This window comes from Sebastes fasciatus, chromosome 10 (genome assembly GCF_043250625.1).
Source record: "Sebastes fasciatus isolate fSebFas1 chromosome 10, fSebFas1.pri, whole genome shotgun sequence".
NCBI classification, from domain to species: Eukaryota; Metazoa; Chordata; class Actinopteri; order Perciformes; family Sebastidae; genus Sebastes; species Sebastes fasciatus.
The window spans coordinates 10,609,546-10,627,996 of record NC_133804.1 but is presented as its reverse complement, the minus strand read 5'-3'; the positions used below and the strand labels follow the sequence as shown (position 1 = coordinate 10,627,996).

The following is an 18,451-nucleotide window of genomic DNA, read 5'->3' as shown; positions in this document are numbered from 1 at the left end:
TGTCGTGAATCGCAATTATTTTTGCCAGGATAATCGTGACATGAAATTTTCTTATCGTACCATGCGTAGTAGCAGTAGTAAGGGCGCTCGGATCAGGATTTTTGGGGCCGATCACGGGGTCTATTTGAAGCCTACTATTTATCATGAGGCATTATTTATTGATTTATTGACAACATTGTATATTAAGTATTAAAATTGAAAGATGAGAAAGTGTCATGAATTGACATTGAATTTATTGTCGGGCAACATATTCCAGTCTCTCGTAAACCCCTTTAATACAGAGATCCCACAATACTGCTGTAAACAAGGCCCTTCATTACCCCGTTTTTTTTTACACTGATCCAAACAAAGCCGGCATAATGACCCCCATTCCTTGTCGGTACCATTTTTTTATACAGAACAGTGAGGCGCAATAACAGCGCAACAGTTCTGCGTTGAACAGGCTGTGTAAAAGAGGCTTTAGAGACACGAGACACAACTCGCAACTCCGGTGAAGCCATTTTCGCAGCACGTAACTCTGTATAATTATACACAGAAGCCTTGTTAAAAACCTCATTTGCAAGGAGTCATTTTGTATTGAACTTATGCACACTGAGTTTGAACTTGTTGTCCTTTTTTCTCTCTCTCTGTTTGCTCCTACAGGCATTCACCATCCTGTGTGATCTCCTGCTCATCTTCAGCCACCAGATGGTGTCCGGAGGCAGGGAACACATGGAGCCTCTGGTCTATTCCTCGGAGGACTCGCTGCAGTCCGAACTGCTCTCCTTCATCTTGAACCATGTCTTCATAGACCAGGACGATGACACAAATAGCACAGGTACAAATGCAAATGTTCAGTTCGAGCAGCTCATTTACTTTCTGCTCTGCTCCAATAGGCAAGGAGAACAAGCCTTACTTGATTTTTCAAAATCGGTCAATGTGCAGCTTGTGGAACTTTTTTATTTTTCTCCGATCATCTCAGATGGGCAACAGGACGATGAGGCAGTTAAGATTGAAGCTCTGCACAAGAGAAGAAACCTCCTTGCTGCCTATTGTAAACTGATCATCTACTGTGTGGTAGACATGAAGACTGGAGCCGACATCTTTAAACAGTACATGAGGGTAAGTTAAACTTGTATCATTTCAAAAAAAGGGCTGCAATTCAGTGAACATCTCGAAAAAACATCTGCTGTTGCAGGAATTAATGCATTGTCTGTCTTAGCATTAGACATGTAAATCAGCTCATGTATACAGAGATAATTCTTCACGTCCCAGTAATGTTTTCTTTTTCTTTACAGTATTACAATGATTATGGTGACATCATCAAGGAGACTATGAGTAAGACTCGGCAAATCGACAAGATTCAATGTGCCAAGACGCTCATCCTCAGTCTGCAGCAGGTCAGTGTACACACTTTTCCTCACTCATTGATTATTTCAGTAATTCTGACCTTTTTGTTAATTTGTCCCATTGTTACGAGATTGTTGATGTAATGTTTCACGTATCTCTTCCTGCTAGCTCTTCAATGAAATGCTGTCTGAACTGGGTCATGGGTTCGATCGCTCCTCCTCTATGTTCTGTGGAATCAAAGAGTTGGCCCGTCGTTTTTCTCTAACCTTCGGTCTCGACCAAGTCAAAACCAGGGACGCTATCGCTATGCTGCACAAGTAAGGCTTCGTTCTGCTCTTGTTACATTGAATTGCTTCTTACATTTTTGGCGTCGCATCTGGGAACTGTCATGTTAGACAAATTACTCCTTGAATACCGTGTTTCCTCTTGCCATGTTATTTATTTCTCTGAATTTTGGAGGCTTAAGTGATAAATTGTTGCAGTTTTGCCTATTCCCATGCACTTGCATGCTTTTCTAAGTAAAAAAACATCAGGCTGTTCAAACACACAGAAGAGCAACAGTGTTATAAACACTGGTCTGTTGCATACTTTATGTAAGGAACCCACGCACTAATCAAACAAGCTGCACAATGTGTTCTGCATGCTCATATGTAGCAAAATGTGTGATCCTAAATTTGTAACACTAATTTCTGTTGCTACATCATGTATTTCACACCAGCGTGTGTAAACTGAAAATATTTTTCATTCAATTTTGACCTTTTTAAATGATACATGTTGGTTCTTTTCAGCAGCAATGGAGAATTGAGTGCATAAAGGGCACACAATCCTCCACATTTATAAATACCCCACTCCCATTATGTTGGTTTTGTTCTCATGTGGATTATTATATTATAATCTCAGTCAGGTTCCAGGAAATCCGATGCATGCACATTTTTTTCTGCTTGCATGGGTATCCCCTACACTTGTTCAACATATGGATGCACTATGTAATGGGATATGCCAGATGTGCGACAGGCGTTTAAGTGATGAAAGACAGGCTAAAGATTCTGCTTTGTTTCCATCTAGTATATAAAATATTAAAACTTTCAAAGGGATGTAGCGCAGCATTACATTATAGCAGAGTGTGACATGACTACTGGGTGCAGTCAAGTGGAACAGACAGTGATGTAGGGATGTAACAGAACTATAAAGGTCGGTGCAAAATGCTATAGATCACTAGGACTCGTTTAGAAGGAAGTGAGCAAGACGCCTATTACGTGTCTTGTAGTAAGAATCAGGTATCTTGACTTGTTTAACAGCGCACTAAAAGATTTAAACATCCTTTGTTTTGGAGATTTGTAGTTTCATTGTAAGAGTTAACAAGCTTTTTTGCCCTGTTTAAAAAAACACTGACACTGTTTACGAATGTTTGACAAATTGTCTAAATAAAAAGTTATTCATTATTTATACAGAATAGCAGCTTCCATAAAAGAAACAGTGAAAAGTCAGGCATGCTGTTGGTCTAGTGGTTTAAAACATGTACCACGTGACCAGTGTCCCTGTTTCAGATTAATAAATTCATGTCTTTGTTTAAACCTCAGTTTTCGTGAATTTCACTACACAGTTTGGATCAACTATTTCTATGTTTTATGTCCATGAAACCACTTCTTTTTCTCTGCTCACAGTGTGTTAATATTCCTCTCTGTCTTTGTGCATCTTTCAGGGATGGTATCGAGTTTGCGTTTAAGGATCCTAGTACCCAGGGCGAAGGAGGCCCTCCCCTTAACCTGGCCTTCTTGGACATCCTCAGCGAGTTCTCCTCCAAACTTATGAGACAAGACAAGAGGACTGTGTAAGTTTTTTTTACTGCTGAGCTGACGGGTGTGAGGCTTCAGTGTAACAGGTGTTTGTGACAACTGGTGCAACTGGTGTCTCTGATGTGTGGTTGATGCGATGCTTTTATTTTTTCACCCTCCAGTTGGAATGTGCACCTGTTTGTGTGTAAAGATGCACAAGTTTGTTTAACTTGTCTATGTGACCTCCCGCTTCTCCTCAGCCACATGTACCTGGAGCGCTTCATGACGTTCCAGATGGCACTGCAGCGAGAGGACTGCTGGCTCCCCCTCATCTCCTACAGGAATTCCCTGCAGGCTGGCGGCGATGACGACACCATGTCGGTGATGAGTGGCTACTCCAGCAGAGGCTCCTCCGTCCGCTCCAAGAAGATCAAGCCTCCTGCTGTTACAGCTGGAACTTCAGCAGCCAAGAGGAAGCTGCCAGAAGGTATTGCACACTACAGTCATTAATAATGGGGTTAATAACGGTGTTTTCTTCACTTTTTTTTTCATTTCCAAGAGAGATGGCCGTTAACTTTAGTTTAGCACAGTGCAGTTCTGTTAGTGCAGGCAGCTGCATAATTGTTTCAAGCTTTAAAACTGGACACCACCGACTGCAGCATTTTTCTGTTATTACTAGGGGTGTCACGATTTCAATTTTAAATCAGAAATCGATCGAAATTGGACTCCGATCTCGACCATCAAAATTAAAAGCGGGATCGAAAATTGTTTTTTTGTTTATTCAATTGTTTTCCGCCCACCTTCCTGCGTTAGAAAAAAATACAGCTGTACTGTGTAAATGTAACAGCCACCTCACTCATGGTTAAAACTATGAACCAGCACAAAAGTCACAATTACCAACATAAGCCACCATGCTCTGAACAGACACATTACATTACAAACACTAACAAAAGTAACATTTGCATTTTGGAACATAAAACAGCAAACTGAAATTACTCAGTCCAGCACTCAGGACTAGGCAGGCACGATGGGATGTGTGGGCCGTCCCTGTCGCTACGATACTCGGGACACTTCCTGCATGCCTATGGCATTTTACACTACATGATTTAGCCTAGCTGCTAGCAGACTTTAGTTAGTTAGTTACTTTTCCCTACCTCTTCTATTCTTACTTGGTTTAACGTTAAGTCACTGCGTCTCCTGACAGAACAACACCACAGTTGAATTTCAGCCTACATGCACTTTTTATCAGCTCAATGTTGTTGAATCAGAGCAGCTGATGGTAGCAACAAGCTAGCAGGACTGCTGAGTGCCGTCTCTCAGCGTACACAGACTGTCCAAAGCTCCGTCTCTCTCAGTGACAAACAGCGATGAGAGGAGAGAAAGGAGCGTGACCGTAAATGACAACAACCATATTTTTGTAGATTACAGCTCACTTGTAATACACTGCAGAAGGATTTCTCTATTGTTTTTGTAATGATTATGTACTGAGGTGGGTCACAGATACTGATATTGAAAAGATTCAGCTTTTTATATTGTAGACTGTTGTACTTTAATTTTTGAAACACTTTCTAAATAAAAAGGGAGTTCAGTTCTCTTTTTTAAAGAAGAATTTGAAAGTGTAAATGACAGTTGTCAGGGCATAAAACCAATGATATATATATATATATATATATATATAGTCTATAAATTTAAAATTGAATCGAATCGTGACCTTAAAATAGAAAGTCAAATTGAATCGTGGATTTGGAGAATCGTGACCTCCCTAGATATATCCTATGATCATAAATCATTTGAAACTCCTCGACACCTACCAACGCAAACTGAAAATAGGTCTTTATGAGAACCACATACATTATAGCCCAGCAACAATGTTACAAAAGCAGAGTTGGAGCCCAGATTAACCCAGATGCGTTCCTACCATCCCAGCTCAGCCAGCCGAGCTGATGATGGGTGAGGAGATTAAACAGCAGATGGTGAGAGAGAGTCGGAAGAGTCAAACGGCTCCTTACCAATCACACAAGGTCACTTTAGCTGTATGTCTGTGTGTTTGCCGAAGACCTGCTCCAGACCAAGGACATCTCTGGAATATTAAATGTAAAAATTCATTCCATTTACAAGGTCACAAAATGCAGTGCTCGGTGGGGAAGTTTAGGAGTTGGCTCACCTAAGGCTGATATTATAATACGGTCAAACTCAAATCAGTGTTCTCATGATTTATTTGTTATTTCCTTGACTCCTAATTTTGGGAGGGTTGTGACCCCCTTTCTTAATTGTGTTTTCTGGCATACTCTTTATAATGGTGAATCCCAAACTCCATCTTCTGTGTAAGGACAGACCTCAGGGTACAGTGTGTGTACGCTCATTTCCACCCAGTACTGTATTCCTTAGGGCGCTTTCACAAGCCAACGTTCAGTCCGTTTTAACCAAACTGGTGCGGTTCGGTTGGGCAGTTATGACCGCAGTAACTATACTTCGATGCGGACTAAAAAAAAAATAATTAATGGTTTCGAGACTGCTTGCAAGAGGTGGTCCCGGACCGTTTCCAAATGAACCAAAACGCAGGCTGCCTGTGCGTGCTTTTGTTGAGATGGACACAGGTAAACGACAGGTTAACATGAGTGGGAGAGGACTGACCTGGACTTCTGCAGAAGTCTGATGTTTGCTTGACATCTGGGCCGAAGAGAACATACAGAATATGATAAATATAGTCCACAAAATAGTGACGTTTATAAAGTCATTCGAGAGAAGGGAAGGGATTCATGCTCACAGTAGATCAGTGCCGAGTCAAAGTGGAAACACTTCGACAGCAATATATCAGAGTCCGTGATTCCCTGCATAGAAGTAGTAGCTCTCGAGACGAAAAAGATAAATTCGCTCCTTTGTACACGGCCCTCAGCCAATTAATTTTTTTAATTTGGTCTGCTTTAATTTGTGCACTGTGAAACCGAACCAGACTAAATAGAAAACTAACCAAAAGTATCAATTTCACTCTGATTCGGACTAGCCAAACAGACTATGGCTTGTGAAAGCGCCCTTTGAGAATATCCCAAATTTGTATTTGGAAATACTATACCAACATCCTGACATCTCCTTTAAGGTCTTCAAAATGGACAAATTACGAAACCCCTGCGTTAGTGTGAAGATATTTGTTAGTTTTGTTATCCTACCCAATCGTTTTGCTCACACTTTATTTTGAAACTCAATATTGTTTATAGTTAAGGAACTTGGCAGGAAATTTGGTAACTTAAAACTAGTATAATAAAACAAGCATGAGCATGTTGGTTGTATGACTTTCTGACACTTTGGACCTTTCTTTTCCAGAGGAGAGCAGCACCAGCGAGGTGTGGCAGCAGAGCATGCAGACCCCAGTCATGTTGCCGTCCCCCCACCTCACCTCCACTGCCATGCGGGACCCTAAGAGGGGCCGGGATGACAGCTTCATGGGGGTCTACCCCCTTCCTCACGACCAGCAGCAGCCCATCCAACTCCCACAGCACCATCAACAGACGCCTCAGCACCACCAAACACCCTTGGATTACAAGTATGTATGAACACTGTTGCATTCCTGAGGTATAACGATGCAGTCAGGTCACAGTTGAGTACAATACATGTTACAGGAGGGGTTATCGTTTCACTAAATACAATATATTATTAACAAAAAGTTTAAATGAAAACTTCACTGTAGAAGATTTTACTACAGTTTTCACTATTTTTTTGTAAAAAAAAGTTATAAATATCTGTGCAAAATAAGTATAAAAATAACTAGGGATGTCCAAGTTAATGCAAATTTGTTTCAACACCACTAATTTCTTTAACGCATCTTGCAATTTTTAGGTTGTAGTGGGCTCAGTTTTAAAGCTAAAGTGAAGATACTGGCATCAAATGAAACTAAAAAACCTAAGGAATCCACTGGTACCAACCGTGTCCTACTAGCTTGTCGCGAAGGAGGTTAAATAACGCTCCAAACTTGCACTAAATTTTAACGAGGAAAAACTACTGGCAATTTTCAAAGGGGTCCCTTGACCTCTGACCTCAAGATATGTGAATGAAAATGGGTTCTATGGGTACCCACGAGTCTCCCCTTTACAGACATGCCCACTTTATGATAATCACATGCAGTTTTGGGGCAAGTCATAGTCAAGTCAGCACACTGACACACTGACAGCTGTTATTGCCTGTTGGGCTGCAGTTTGCCATGATATTTACAATAATGAATATATACAAAAGTTTGCATAAAGCAGCATATTTGCCCACTCCCATGTTGATAAGAGTATTAAATACTTGACAGATCCCCCTTTAAGGTACATTTTGAACAGATAAAAAATGTGCGATTAATTTGTGATTAATCGCGATTAACTATGGACAATCATGCGATTTAATCACAATTAAATATTTTAATCGATTGACTGCCCTAAAAGAACACTTTATTTGGCAAGAGCACAGAAAACAAATCCTCTTGTCTTTAGACAAATGTTTGACATGAAAGTTGTTGGTAACTATAACCGTTCAGATTAGAATGTCATTAGTGTTCACTCTTGCTTTTAATTTATGTATATAAAAACAAGTACCCTTAGGGGGCATAATTAATAGGAATATTTCAATCAGTTGTTCAGCTCCTTGGTACACACCATCAAACTTTTCATTGAATATTGTGCCAAGGCCTATTCTTACACTTTGAAGTTCCAACATGAACTTTTCTCCTCCTCATTTGTTGTGTTGCCCAGAAACTCTTTGATGGTCGTTTTCTTTTAGTTAATTATCTGTAATTTCCTTGCATCCCAACGCTTCCTTCCACAAGGTTTTATAAATGTATCCAGGCCTATCATACAGTTGAGTGGATCACTTATTCTTTCAGAATGGGATCAGAGGACTAGAATATGAGCCAAAATACATTAAGACAGGCTTCAATGAAATTTCCCATTTGCGTGCTATTAATTTTGAGGGTAAATGGCTGCAAAATGCTTGTACTTAACAGCCTGCCAAGTGTTGGCCCTACTGGGACAGTGACTGATAAGCTTATTTATCCAACTTGACTTTTCATAGGCGCCCGGCCAGTGGGCCATCTATATAGTTGTATCTGACATCCTTGTGGTATCTCCAGTTAAATCACCAAACGTGCAGATTAAAACGTTTCTAATTAGTGCGCCCTTGTGCATTCAGTTCCCAGGTGACGTGGATGCTGGCTCAGAGACAGCAAGAAGAGGCACGCCAGCAGCAGGAAAGAGCCATGAACTACGCCAAGCTCAGGACCAATCTGCAGCATGCTATGTAAGACACACACACACATCTGCACATAGTCGCCAGTGAGAATGTCATTAAAAGTATGTTTCCATAATTGAATAATGTTTCGTTTTTGCAGTCGTCGCGGTACTGGGCTCATGGAGGAAGACGAAGAGCCGATTGTGGAGGATGTGATGATGTCATCTGAGGGTCGTATGGATGACCTCAATGAAGGCATGGACTTTGATACCATGGACATTGATCTGGTAAGAACCACACAAGGGATTATTAATTTCTACTTAATTAAAAAATACAGTATTCTTTTTAGATAATGTTTTGCTTTTTAAAACGGATCTTGCATATAGTGCACAGGCAAAATGTAGGGATGTCCATTTAATAGGGGTGTCACGATTCTCCAAATTCACGATTTCATTTGCCTTTCCACTTTGAAGGCCTCGATTCAATTTGATTTCCGATTTAAACATGCTATTGTTCATTGGTTTTACGTCCTGATAACTGTCATTTACACTTTCAAATTCTTCTTTAAAAAGAGAGGCTATCAAGTGTGATGTTATTTTGGAATGTACCACACTAAGGCCATATGGTCAAATTTAAATCATTTATTTAATATGTAATTACAATAACTTATTTCACCAGTTGATAATATTGATAAATTGGGGAACAAGCTGTTAAACAATAAAAATAAGATCCACTAGATGGCAGGAGGGTGCCTAACAACAACAGCTAGAGTTTCTCAGAGTTTACGAGGCACACCTGAATGCACCAGGAAGTCCCTACATCAGTGGTCTCAAACTCAATTTACCTGGGGGCCGCTGGAGGCAGAGTCTGGGTGAGGCTGGGCCGCATCAGGTATTCCACAAAAAAAGCTTTGTTAAAAAAAAAAACAAATCTTCTCAAACGTCATTATTAACAGTTCTTTAACTTGAATGGGTTCTTCTGAACATGAACTGTCCTGAACATGAATGGAACATTGAAGAACATGAACGGTTCTTCTGAACATGGCCTCTATTGCGTCTCCCACTTTTCCTGAAATTGTCTGTGCTCGTCACCAACCTTTCTCTTCACTGCAGGCTTTGAAAAAGACATGATTGGGGCTGTGTGACAAGATATATATTCATTCCACTTGGTGTCACTCCGCAATAAAGTTGTGCCTGCTGTGTTTGTGTTGCTCTGCAATTACACCACCAAACCGCTAGTTGGCGGCGGCGTCTCTATGAGTTTCCTTCTTCTTCTTGTACTACAAACAGAAACTGAGGGAGTTGGAGCTAATAACTGTTGAACCACAGAACTTTTACTGACATTACTGCAACGCCGAAAAGAGAAAATATATCTGAGTGGATTTGTGTGAACAAACATTGAAAAGATGGAGGCAGAGAGAAGTAGAACTTGGTCCTGGCCGCTCAGCATCGCTGAGAGACTGGACCAATCACAGCTGTTGCGGTCTGCGTCGCCGCGACGTGTAGTTACATTTCTGGAGAGGTGCACGTCAGGCTACGGCGTCGATTCAACGCAGAAGTATAAATCAAGCTTTAATCAAGCTTATGCGATGTTACACGGGCGCCGCCATAGTTGTTGTGAAATGTTTCTCTGCTTGCATCAAGCCCGGCCGATTGCCCGTCCCCGGGAGCCAGATACCCCACTGTGATTGGTAGGTTCGTTCAGCTCGGGCTCGCGCAACAAAGGGACCTTCCACGGCAAACTGCCATTCACATAAAACTCGCGGGCTGAGGGCGCCTGGTTAGCTCAGTTGGTAGAGCGGGCGCCCATGTAACAAGACTTGGTCCTGACCGCGGCGGCCCGGGTTCGAATCCGGCCTGTGGCCCTTTCCGCATCCACTCTCTCTCTCCCCCCTTTCCAAGACTCTATCCACTGTCCTGTCAATAAAAATGAAAAAATGCCCCCAAAAAAAACTTTATAAAAAAAAAAAAATTTGCGGGCCGCACTAACATTAAACTTTCATATCAAGGTGGGGGCCACAAAATATCGTCTTGCGGGCCGCAATTGGCCCGCGGGCCGCGAGTTTGAGACCCCTGCCCTACATGCTTTACACTACGGTTAGGATAAACCCCGCTTTACCATACAAAACGACGTAGACACACAATCGATTTTAAGTGGAGATACCGCTGCTGAAATCGACAAACAGTTCGATGAGCGCTGTTTTCTTTGGTTGCTGCAGTCTGTTAATCTTCTGCAGCCTACAAACTGTAGTTTTTTCTGTCAACGACACATGCGTTCTTTACATTACTCACGGGGAAGGCAAAACGTCACCACACTGGTGAAATCAGGGAAGCAGGAGGATTTTCTTTTGTTTCTCTGTCATCTCCGACTCCATCAGTGGCCATAATGTCTCCAAAGTGCAGCTGCAGGCTACTGGTTAGATTCGCTACGTTGCCTTTGAAGTTTGTTGTTGTTTTTTTCTTCGGATGAACGCAAGAAGGCGGGGATGGAGAGAGAAAAAATAATCTCCAATCCTTTTGATGGTCGAAATTGGAAGCTAATTTTGATCGATTTACGATTTAGAATCAAAATAGTCACACCCCTACCGACCAGGGTTTTTTGGGGCAGGACGATCACCGCCCGATCTTTTACAGTTTCTGTTCTTGAATGTTTTGACACAAAGCTTCCAGATAACAGACCTTGTAAAACCCAACAATTTTAACTCATGACTAATACTGTTTATACATTTCTATATTCTAGTTGTGATTATTTCACAAGTTGGAGTCGCTGTGATTGATTACATCTTGTATTTCGTTACCCCTTTCAAACTTAATCCTCAGTTTCATCTTTAACACCTTCAGTTTCCTGTTTGGGTCTCAGAAGATCAAAGTACACAACAAACAGGCATTTTTACATGTTTTTCTAGACACCTAGTAAAATTGCCATTAGGAGGCGGCATTAGTTGCTGTTGTTTCTATCGATGTAACATCTGGTCTTAGGATATCAATGCCAGATAAGAACAGATGTTACATCTGGAGACTCATCGTGGTCTGATTATTTTACAGGCACAATACTGGATACAGAGTCATGCAGCAAGAAACAGTTGCTTGAAATGTGATTTTAATTCTGAGATACTCGGAGGACAAAAAATAAAAAACCTCAAAACTCTGATTCATCAACAAAAATCTCAAAAAGCCTGCTATCCCCGGCGCCAGCTAAGAACAAGCTGCCCGAAGCAGCACCATATGGAGGCAAACAAAAAAACCTTAACTGTCTTAGAAACCAGTGTGGTGGAGCTCGGGCAGTGAAAACACATGTAATGTGATTTTTTTTGTTTGCATCATCTATTTATTTCTCCTTTTCTTTTGACTGTTGAATTTAAAGACCACCAATCAAGTCGTGCCGACCAGCGCTCATCAATCTGAGCATCCCTAACAAAAACACTGCAGTCCTTCTTTTTCTTTTGTTTCATGGCCCAATAGTTTCCAGAAGTTGTCAGACCCTTTCACAGTTTTTCCATTCAGTTTGATTTTTATTAGAGCGTAACCAACCAAGTGAGCGTTTTCATGACTAAGACCAATATATATCCTGATTTAATTACATTTTGGTTACTGGTTTCGCGTGCACACACTGCATCGGGAATAAGGCAGTTACTCTAAGAATAGACTGATTTGTTTAGCATGCAAAATCAATAACGAGCAGCTTGCGTTGATCTTTGCATGTAACATCAAAAATGGGCATAGAAGACAGAAGAGATGATCAAAAAGAATTGTTGGCTGTGGGGATGCATATATCTGGTTTTGGGTTTTTAAAAAGATGATGAAAGACTCCGTCGACAGCGCCTTGCAACTGTCGGTACACCACGAGGCAACGTGACTAATTTATTTGACCATTTACCCCGACACCACAGAACCATGTATGATGAGTGTCAAGCCAGAACAAAATTTTATCCCAGACAAATGTCTTTTTTGGATGCTTACGATAGCGCTGCTTTCTATAAGAGAGGATCCAAATGTCATGTTGAATCTATCAACCAGAAAATTGAACTGTCCTAGTTTTTCAAAATCCACTCCATTCCGTTGCATGTGTGATAAATTCTTTCCAAATTGTAGGGATGAGATTTTTTAAGAATTTCAGACTTGAAAGCACGACCCACGTGAATCATGTATTCGTTAAAAACATGGGGGGGGGGGGGTTGTAAACTAGGCTAACTATAAACACGCAATGACTTCCTACTTACTATTCATTCTTGTTTGTGATGGTGGAAAAATAAACACTGTTTTAATGGTACAAAACGCTGAGCAGATTCAGAAAACTTTAATAACAAAAAAAAAGGTTTTCTGAATCTGCTCTTTTGGTTTTCAGAATATGATTTTTACAGGACAAACATTTCTAGAAGAATTAAATGTCCAGACGAAGGCTGTGCTATGTGTAAACTATAGCCAGCTTCTGTCTTTAAGCTTTTTGGGCATTGTCTATATTAATAATAGGTCCAAAATGATGTGAAATTGCATAGTTTTACCTTCAAATTTTCCAGAGGAAGGACCCCAAAGTTACCCTGCTCAAACATGAAAAAGCTTGTGTGGCGCAAGAGAGGTACAATGATTGCTTCTTGCAAGTTCCCCCAGTTAAACAAACAAAAAGCAATATAATATACAAAGGTGGTATATGATCAGGGCGTGGTGTTATTTTATCCGTGGATGCGAATGCTCTGTATATTTTTCTGCTTTTTGCACATTTAGTAAAGTCGAGTCAAAGCGTTTGTCATGTGCACAGTTAAAACCAAGTTTCCCAGTACAATGAAATTGTGAATATGTGCCGTTTACAAGGAAGGAACCACAAAGTATAAGAAACAAATACTAGAAAATAGATACAGAAAGATAGAACACTATCTACAATATACAATAAAAACGGATAAAGAAGAATGCTATGTACATTATACAATAATAGAGTAGTATCTGTGCAATATGTGCATGTGTTTGCCAATCACATGCCTGAAATTGAGCCGTAGGAGTTCAATGCTACAAATATCTGCTGAAATGACATATCCTCTGTTTTGATGTTGTAATGCATATTGCAAACATCCATAATGCCATAATGCCACAATGTTTTTGGTTTTCTTCTGGTATCATTCAGCCCTAACTTTTAGTACAGGCAAAGATTGTTAAAATATTCATTAGTTGTCTGCCAAAGCAGCTGTTATAGCAGGAGAAGCTGTTGGAGTTTCCGCTCTAAACACGGTCTTTCTCTTCCAGCCGCCCTCAAAGAACCGCCGTGAAAGGTCTGAGCTCAAGCCCGACTACTTTGACCCCGCTTCTATCATGGATGAATCGGTAAGGAGCAGCTACACTCTATCACTTAGATTTGTTTCACCTTGTATGCTGACCACCTCCAGGCTCTCACACATACACTATGCACACGCATACAAATAAATACATCATGCTCATGGAGATTCCAGGTGTGTTTGTGTAATAGTCGGCTGGAGAAGCTTGTGAGACACAGTGACAGCTGATACAACTTGTGATTTGCTTAAACAAAGTAAACAGAGGTGCTCTAAAATGAGTTTGACTCTATGGAAGTAAATCGAGACTAGATGGCTTGCAACCAGTCACATCACATGGACCATTAGCAAGCGTGTTGTATTTGGGGCGCTGAATGAGGCTGTGCAAAACATTCAGACAAGTTCATCTGACCAGCCTGTGCGCTCTGCAGCCAAACACAACACTTCCTATTGGTTGCAAGGCCACTACTTTTGCCTCTGTAAACACACCAAATTTGATTTATTTCCGAAATGTACTTCCGACCTTAAATTCTTGTTTCAACATGTCCCAACCTTAAGGAACCCTGGGGATTTGCCTCAGGGCTTGTTCTCACTCTGGGCTTTGAAATGCAGCACTCCTCAGACACTGCCTCAGTGCAGAGCACTGAAAACATGAGTGGGTGTTTTATGTCAACTTTGAATAATTTCATTGTCACTAAAAATATCACAGCAGAAAACAGTTTTCTCTTCAGCAAACACGTAGCGTCTTGTTCTATTAAGCTCTTTCCCAGCAAAGAAACAACACGCAGCGGCGCACTTAGCTGCTCAGCTTTTGGCACTTGACACGACCAGCTCAGAACAAGTCTGCCTCAGATCCATTTTTTCCGCTCTGAATTTGTTCTACACAGTGTTAGGAATGATGTGGCTGTACGGTAGGTTTTATTTTGAAACGGCAGACAGAAAGTCAAATGGAGTTAATGCAGTGTGATATCAAAACTATCAAACGGCCAGCAATTAATACACTACATTTTTGCTGCGAGCTGGCTTCAGTTAAAGCATTGTTAAATTTAATTTTGTTGGATATTAGACAATTGGAGAAAATGGTCTGTTGGACTGGACTTTAATTTTAGATACTCGGGTCGATTACCTTCTCCCCTTAAACACCTTGACAGCAACTACTGTACTGTACTCTTAATCTGACAGTGGTGCACCTCACTAACTTCATAGATGACACAAGTAACACTTTATTAGAGATGTTCCGATACCATTTTTTCCTTACAGATACAGAGTGTGATAGCTGAACTTGCGGTATCAGCCGCTACCGAGTACCGATCCCATACCAGCGTTATAAAAAAATATATAATTGTTGATGTTATTATTATTTATTATTATTATACAACTTATATAATTATTATGTTGGATTTTCCACTGTGAAATATTGCCAAATGGCTGACATTTTTCTCGGTCTGACTACCGTTACACTCTCCACTAGCACCGCATTGTTGTTGTTTGCTATCGTCACGAGACAAACTACCTGCAATCAGTTCTTCTTCGCTGCTCTAAAACAGTAGTTGCCAGTGGCAGCCATGATACATCCAGGGCGACAGCACAGTGAGGGCTACGAAGAAGAATTGATTTCTGTTTTTTTTCTACCTGGGTTAATGAATTATGGTATCGGATCGGTGCATGGACTGACGTACTCGGCGTTACCCGATCCCGACTTTTGGGCAGTATCGGAAGCATTTCCAATACTGGTATTGGAACAACTCTAACTTTTATTTAATTAAAGTTACTATGAGGAACTTTTTTATACTGGTTATGAAACAGTCTGAATTGAATATGGATGCCTCTATATGACCTACATACTGCAAGTAAACAAGACCATCAGCAAGAAGATTGGCTATTTCTATATAGTTATTCTTAATGCTCGTCATCAGTGCCAACGGGTCGGATTCTGCGCAAAATCACGCAGATTCACCAGAAACTCCTTCAGCTCAGACTCCAGCGGGGCCTCAGGCAGCGACCAGCCCACCACGGACAGACCCAGATCGATCCGGCTTCGCTGCCGCCTTAAAAATGCAGTCGGTGCTCCGGCGGGAGATGGAAAGTGCCTGGCAGCAGCGTCTCCTCCTCTGGCCAGGAGCAGAGCTTTGCCTCCCTGCTGAGAGCTGACACCACGCTGCTAGAGGGAAGGGAGGCAAGGGAGAACCAGGACTGCCTTGCTGCAGTAAAGGGACTCTGGTGCTTGGAAACACTACCGCTTTTTTTCCGCGGGGACCGCCAAAATCAACACAAAATAAAAGTTCCTCGTAGTAGCTTTAATTTGCAGAAGCAAATAGTTGTCAATAGAATAAATTGTCAAGCACTTGGGATTAGATCATTATTTTTTAACTTTATAACTGGTTATTAACGTTTGTTTCTTTTTCCTTTTTTGGTCTCCTCTAGGTCCTTGGGGTGTCCATGTTTTAAGCTAATATCCAGATGATTTTGACGCTGGGATAACAGAAGAGGCGCTTTGTATTTAAAGAGAATTTTAGATGCGAAAACAGAAGTGTTTTCTGTAAGAAAAAGCAAAAAACAAAACAAAAAAAACCGTCTGGCTTGTACTCCACGTGGACCAATGACAACCCACACTCAGTGTTGCTTGCTCAGAGAGGACATTGTTTCAAATATTTACTTTTATAATCTTGGGTAAGCTCTTCCTGTTGAGAAATAGTGTAACAGGCCACTTCCAAAACCTATTAGAAATGAGACATGTCTGAAGAAAAATCCATAATAGCTTTTTCTTTTTTCCTCTTTCCTTTTTTTTTTTTTTTAAACGGGGATGAATTGGTGTGTTTAACTTAAGATACATTTTTTGTTTATGTCTAACCCTTTTTACAATTGTAGTAAGTTACCAGGTGTGAAGTAGTAATTTATAAACAGACTGTAGTAGCTTGCTTGTACTGTGTTAGCCAAGTGGATGGAGGTCTTTACGTTTCTGTGCTCCTTTTTTTTTTTTTCTCCCTCTATCTCCTAAGTTTCTTCTCCCTGTTGTTGGGCCTGATTTTGAGGTCCTGGTAACCACTGGTGGTTAAGATGGTGAGGTGTCACGTAGAATCAGTCATGATCCCTTTATGCTGTGAAGATTCCCAGAGTCCACTGAACGCTCCACACTGTTAAGCAGTAAGTCCTAGAGCTTACCCCAAGATTTGGACCACTCCTTAACCTCCATCTACTAGATAAAATGTGTCCCCTTCTCCCCCCAACAATGAGCAGATTTCTCTCCCAGTAGTGCCACTGTGTGGGCTCTGGCAGACCGCAGCTCACTCAAAGAATTACACGTCTTTTTTCTCTTTAAAATCCAGCAGCATAATGTTGAAATGGGTATCTCTACATTTTAAATAAAAGTTATATATGAATCGGTGCTGATTTTATATATGTGCTTTTGGTTTTCTTATTTTCAACTTTTCAACCTTCAGTCACAAAAGTTTGAGAAATGTAAGTAAAACTTAAAAAAAAAAAAAAAAGCATGTGAAGCCATGCGTCAAGGAAGATTTTTAAATTTGTATTTTTATGTTTTTTTTTCTTTTTTGTCTTGATAATGTCTTCGGGTTTCTACCTTTTTTCCTACATGTAAATTAGTTTGGATAAAACTAATGAAAACGACTTGTGAAATTCAGCTTTAAGGTTTTTTCTCAACATTAAAAAGTCCTGTCACAAAAATACTTAAAGATTTCAAAAGTGAAAGGTAGTCATTCAGACAATACTGAAGATGAAAAGTTATTCAGCAGCGCTGTGGCAGCTAGACAAAAAGCTTAGATTTTGACATATATTTGTCACACACAAGTTTTAATGAAATGTTTTGTCTACTGAGGTTTTTATTTTGTAGTCATTCCATGCTTAAGCCTTAAACATGCTTGTGAAGGTCACCTTCTCTCACAGTAATCTTCCATGCCAGAGGATCGGTCATGTTTAAAGGTGGATAATTGGCTTCTTAGAACATGAAACATGAGGTGGTCAGATGTAATGTGATAAAGTAGATGAACAGCCTATATGTGTTTTTGCCTAATTATTTTATGTAAGTAAAAAAGAAAATTCTTTTAAGGAAAAAGTACTGTTTATTGTTTGTTACTTACCACTACATTGGTATAAATTCTTATTAGATCATGTGTATATATACAAAATTTAATTTTTTTTTCTCCTTCCTTTTTGGCCATTTCTGTGTTTTATTATTTTTTTTCTGCACTCTTGCCTACACTCTAAGTTGTTGTCTATTATCCCATCCTCTTTCAGTCACTCTGTTTTCTGATTTGTACTTGTCTGGAGACAGTAACTTTTGAATAAAAATCAACACATTTCATCTGTGGTACTTTTTACTTTTGACCACAATGAGCTAGGGCTGATACTAACGATCATTTTAAATTTATTAATCTGTTGATTATTCTCTCTGATCGTTGTTTGGTTTATAAAATGTTGAAAATTGTCAATCAGTGTTTCCCAAAGCCAAAGATGATGTCCTCAAATGTCTTGTTTTGTCCACAACTCAAAGATATCCAGTTTACTGTCATAGAGGAGTAAAGAAACCAGAAAATATTCACATTTAATTACTTTGCTTAAAAAATTACGCAAACCAATTAATCGAGTATTAAAATAGTTGGCGATTAATTCAGTATTTAGGAGGCAACAGTAGTTGCTGTTGTTTATACTAATGTAACATCTGGTCTTAGGACATTAAGGCCAGATGTTACATCTGGAGACTCATGATCTGATTATTTTACAGTCACAATACTGGATACAATGTTTGTGCAGCAAGAAACGGTTGCTTGAAATCTGATACTCGGGAGGACAAAAATTTAAAAACCTCAAAACTCTGATACATCCACAGAAATCTCCAAAAGCCCTGAAATTCTCAGTAAGCCTTGTTAGT

The 18,451-nt window shown here is 40.2% G+C and overlaps 1 protein-coding gene across 2 annotated transcripts in view; it reads left to right on the top strand.

Annotated features, from left to right (window-relative positions):
• The window catches only part of stag2b (STAG2 cohesin complex component b), a 31,411-nt gene extending 13,527 nt beyond the window's left edge, over window positions 1-17,884 (top strand). For both annotated transcript variants that reach the window (XM_074648044.1, XM_074648045.1), the window contains exons 24-34: window positions 643-817; window positions 962-1,101; window positions 1,278-1,379; window positions 1,498-1,646; window positions 3,032-3,160; window positions 3,365-3,591; window positions 6,426-6,645; window positions 8,265-8,372; window positions 8,464-8,590; window positions 13,538-13,615; window positions 15,988-17,884. In XM_074648044.1, the coding sequence (XP_074504145.1) occupies window positions 643-817; window positions 962-1,101; window positions 1,278-1,379; window positions 1,498-1,646; window positions 3,032-3,160; window positions 3,365-3,591; window positions 6,426-6,645; window positions 8,265-8,372; window positions 8,464-8,590; window positions 13,538-13,615; window positions 15,988-16,011 (1,479 nt within the window). In that variant the 3' untranslated portion in view covers window positions 16,012-17,884. The remainder of the gene's footprint in view (window positions 1-642; window positions 818-961; window positions 1,102-1,277; window positions 1,380-1,497; window positions 1,647-3,031; window positions 3,161-3,364; window positions 3,592-6,425; window positions 6,646-8,264; window positions 8,373-8,463; window positions 8,591-13,537; window positions 13,616-15,987) is intronic.
• The last annotated feature ends 567 nt before the right edge of the window (window positions 17,885-18,451 follow it).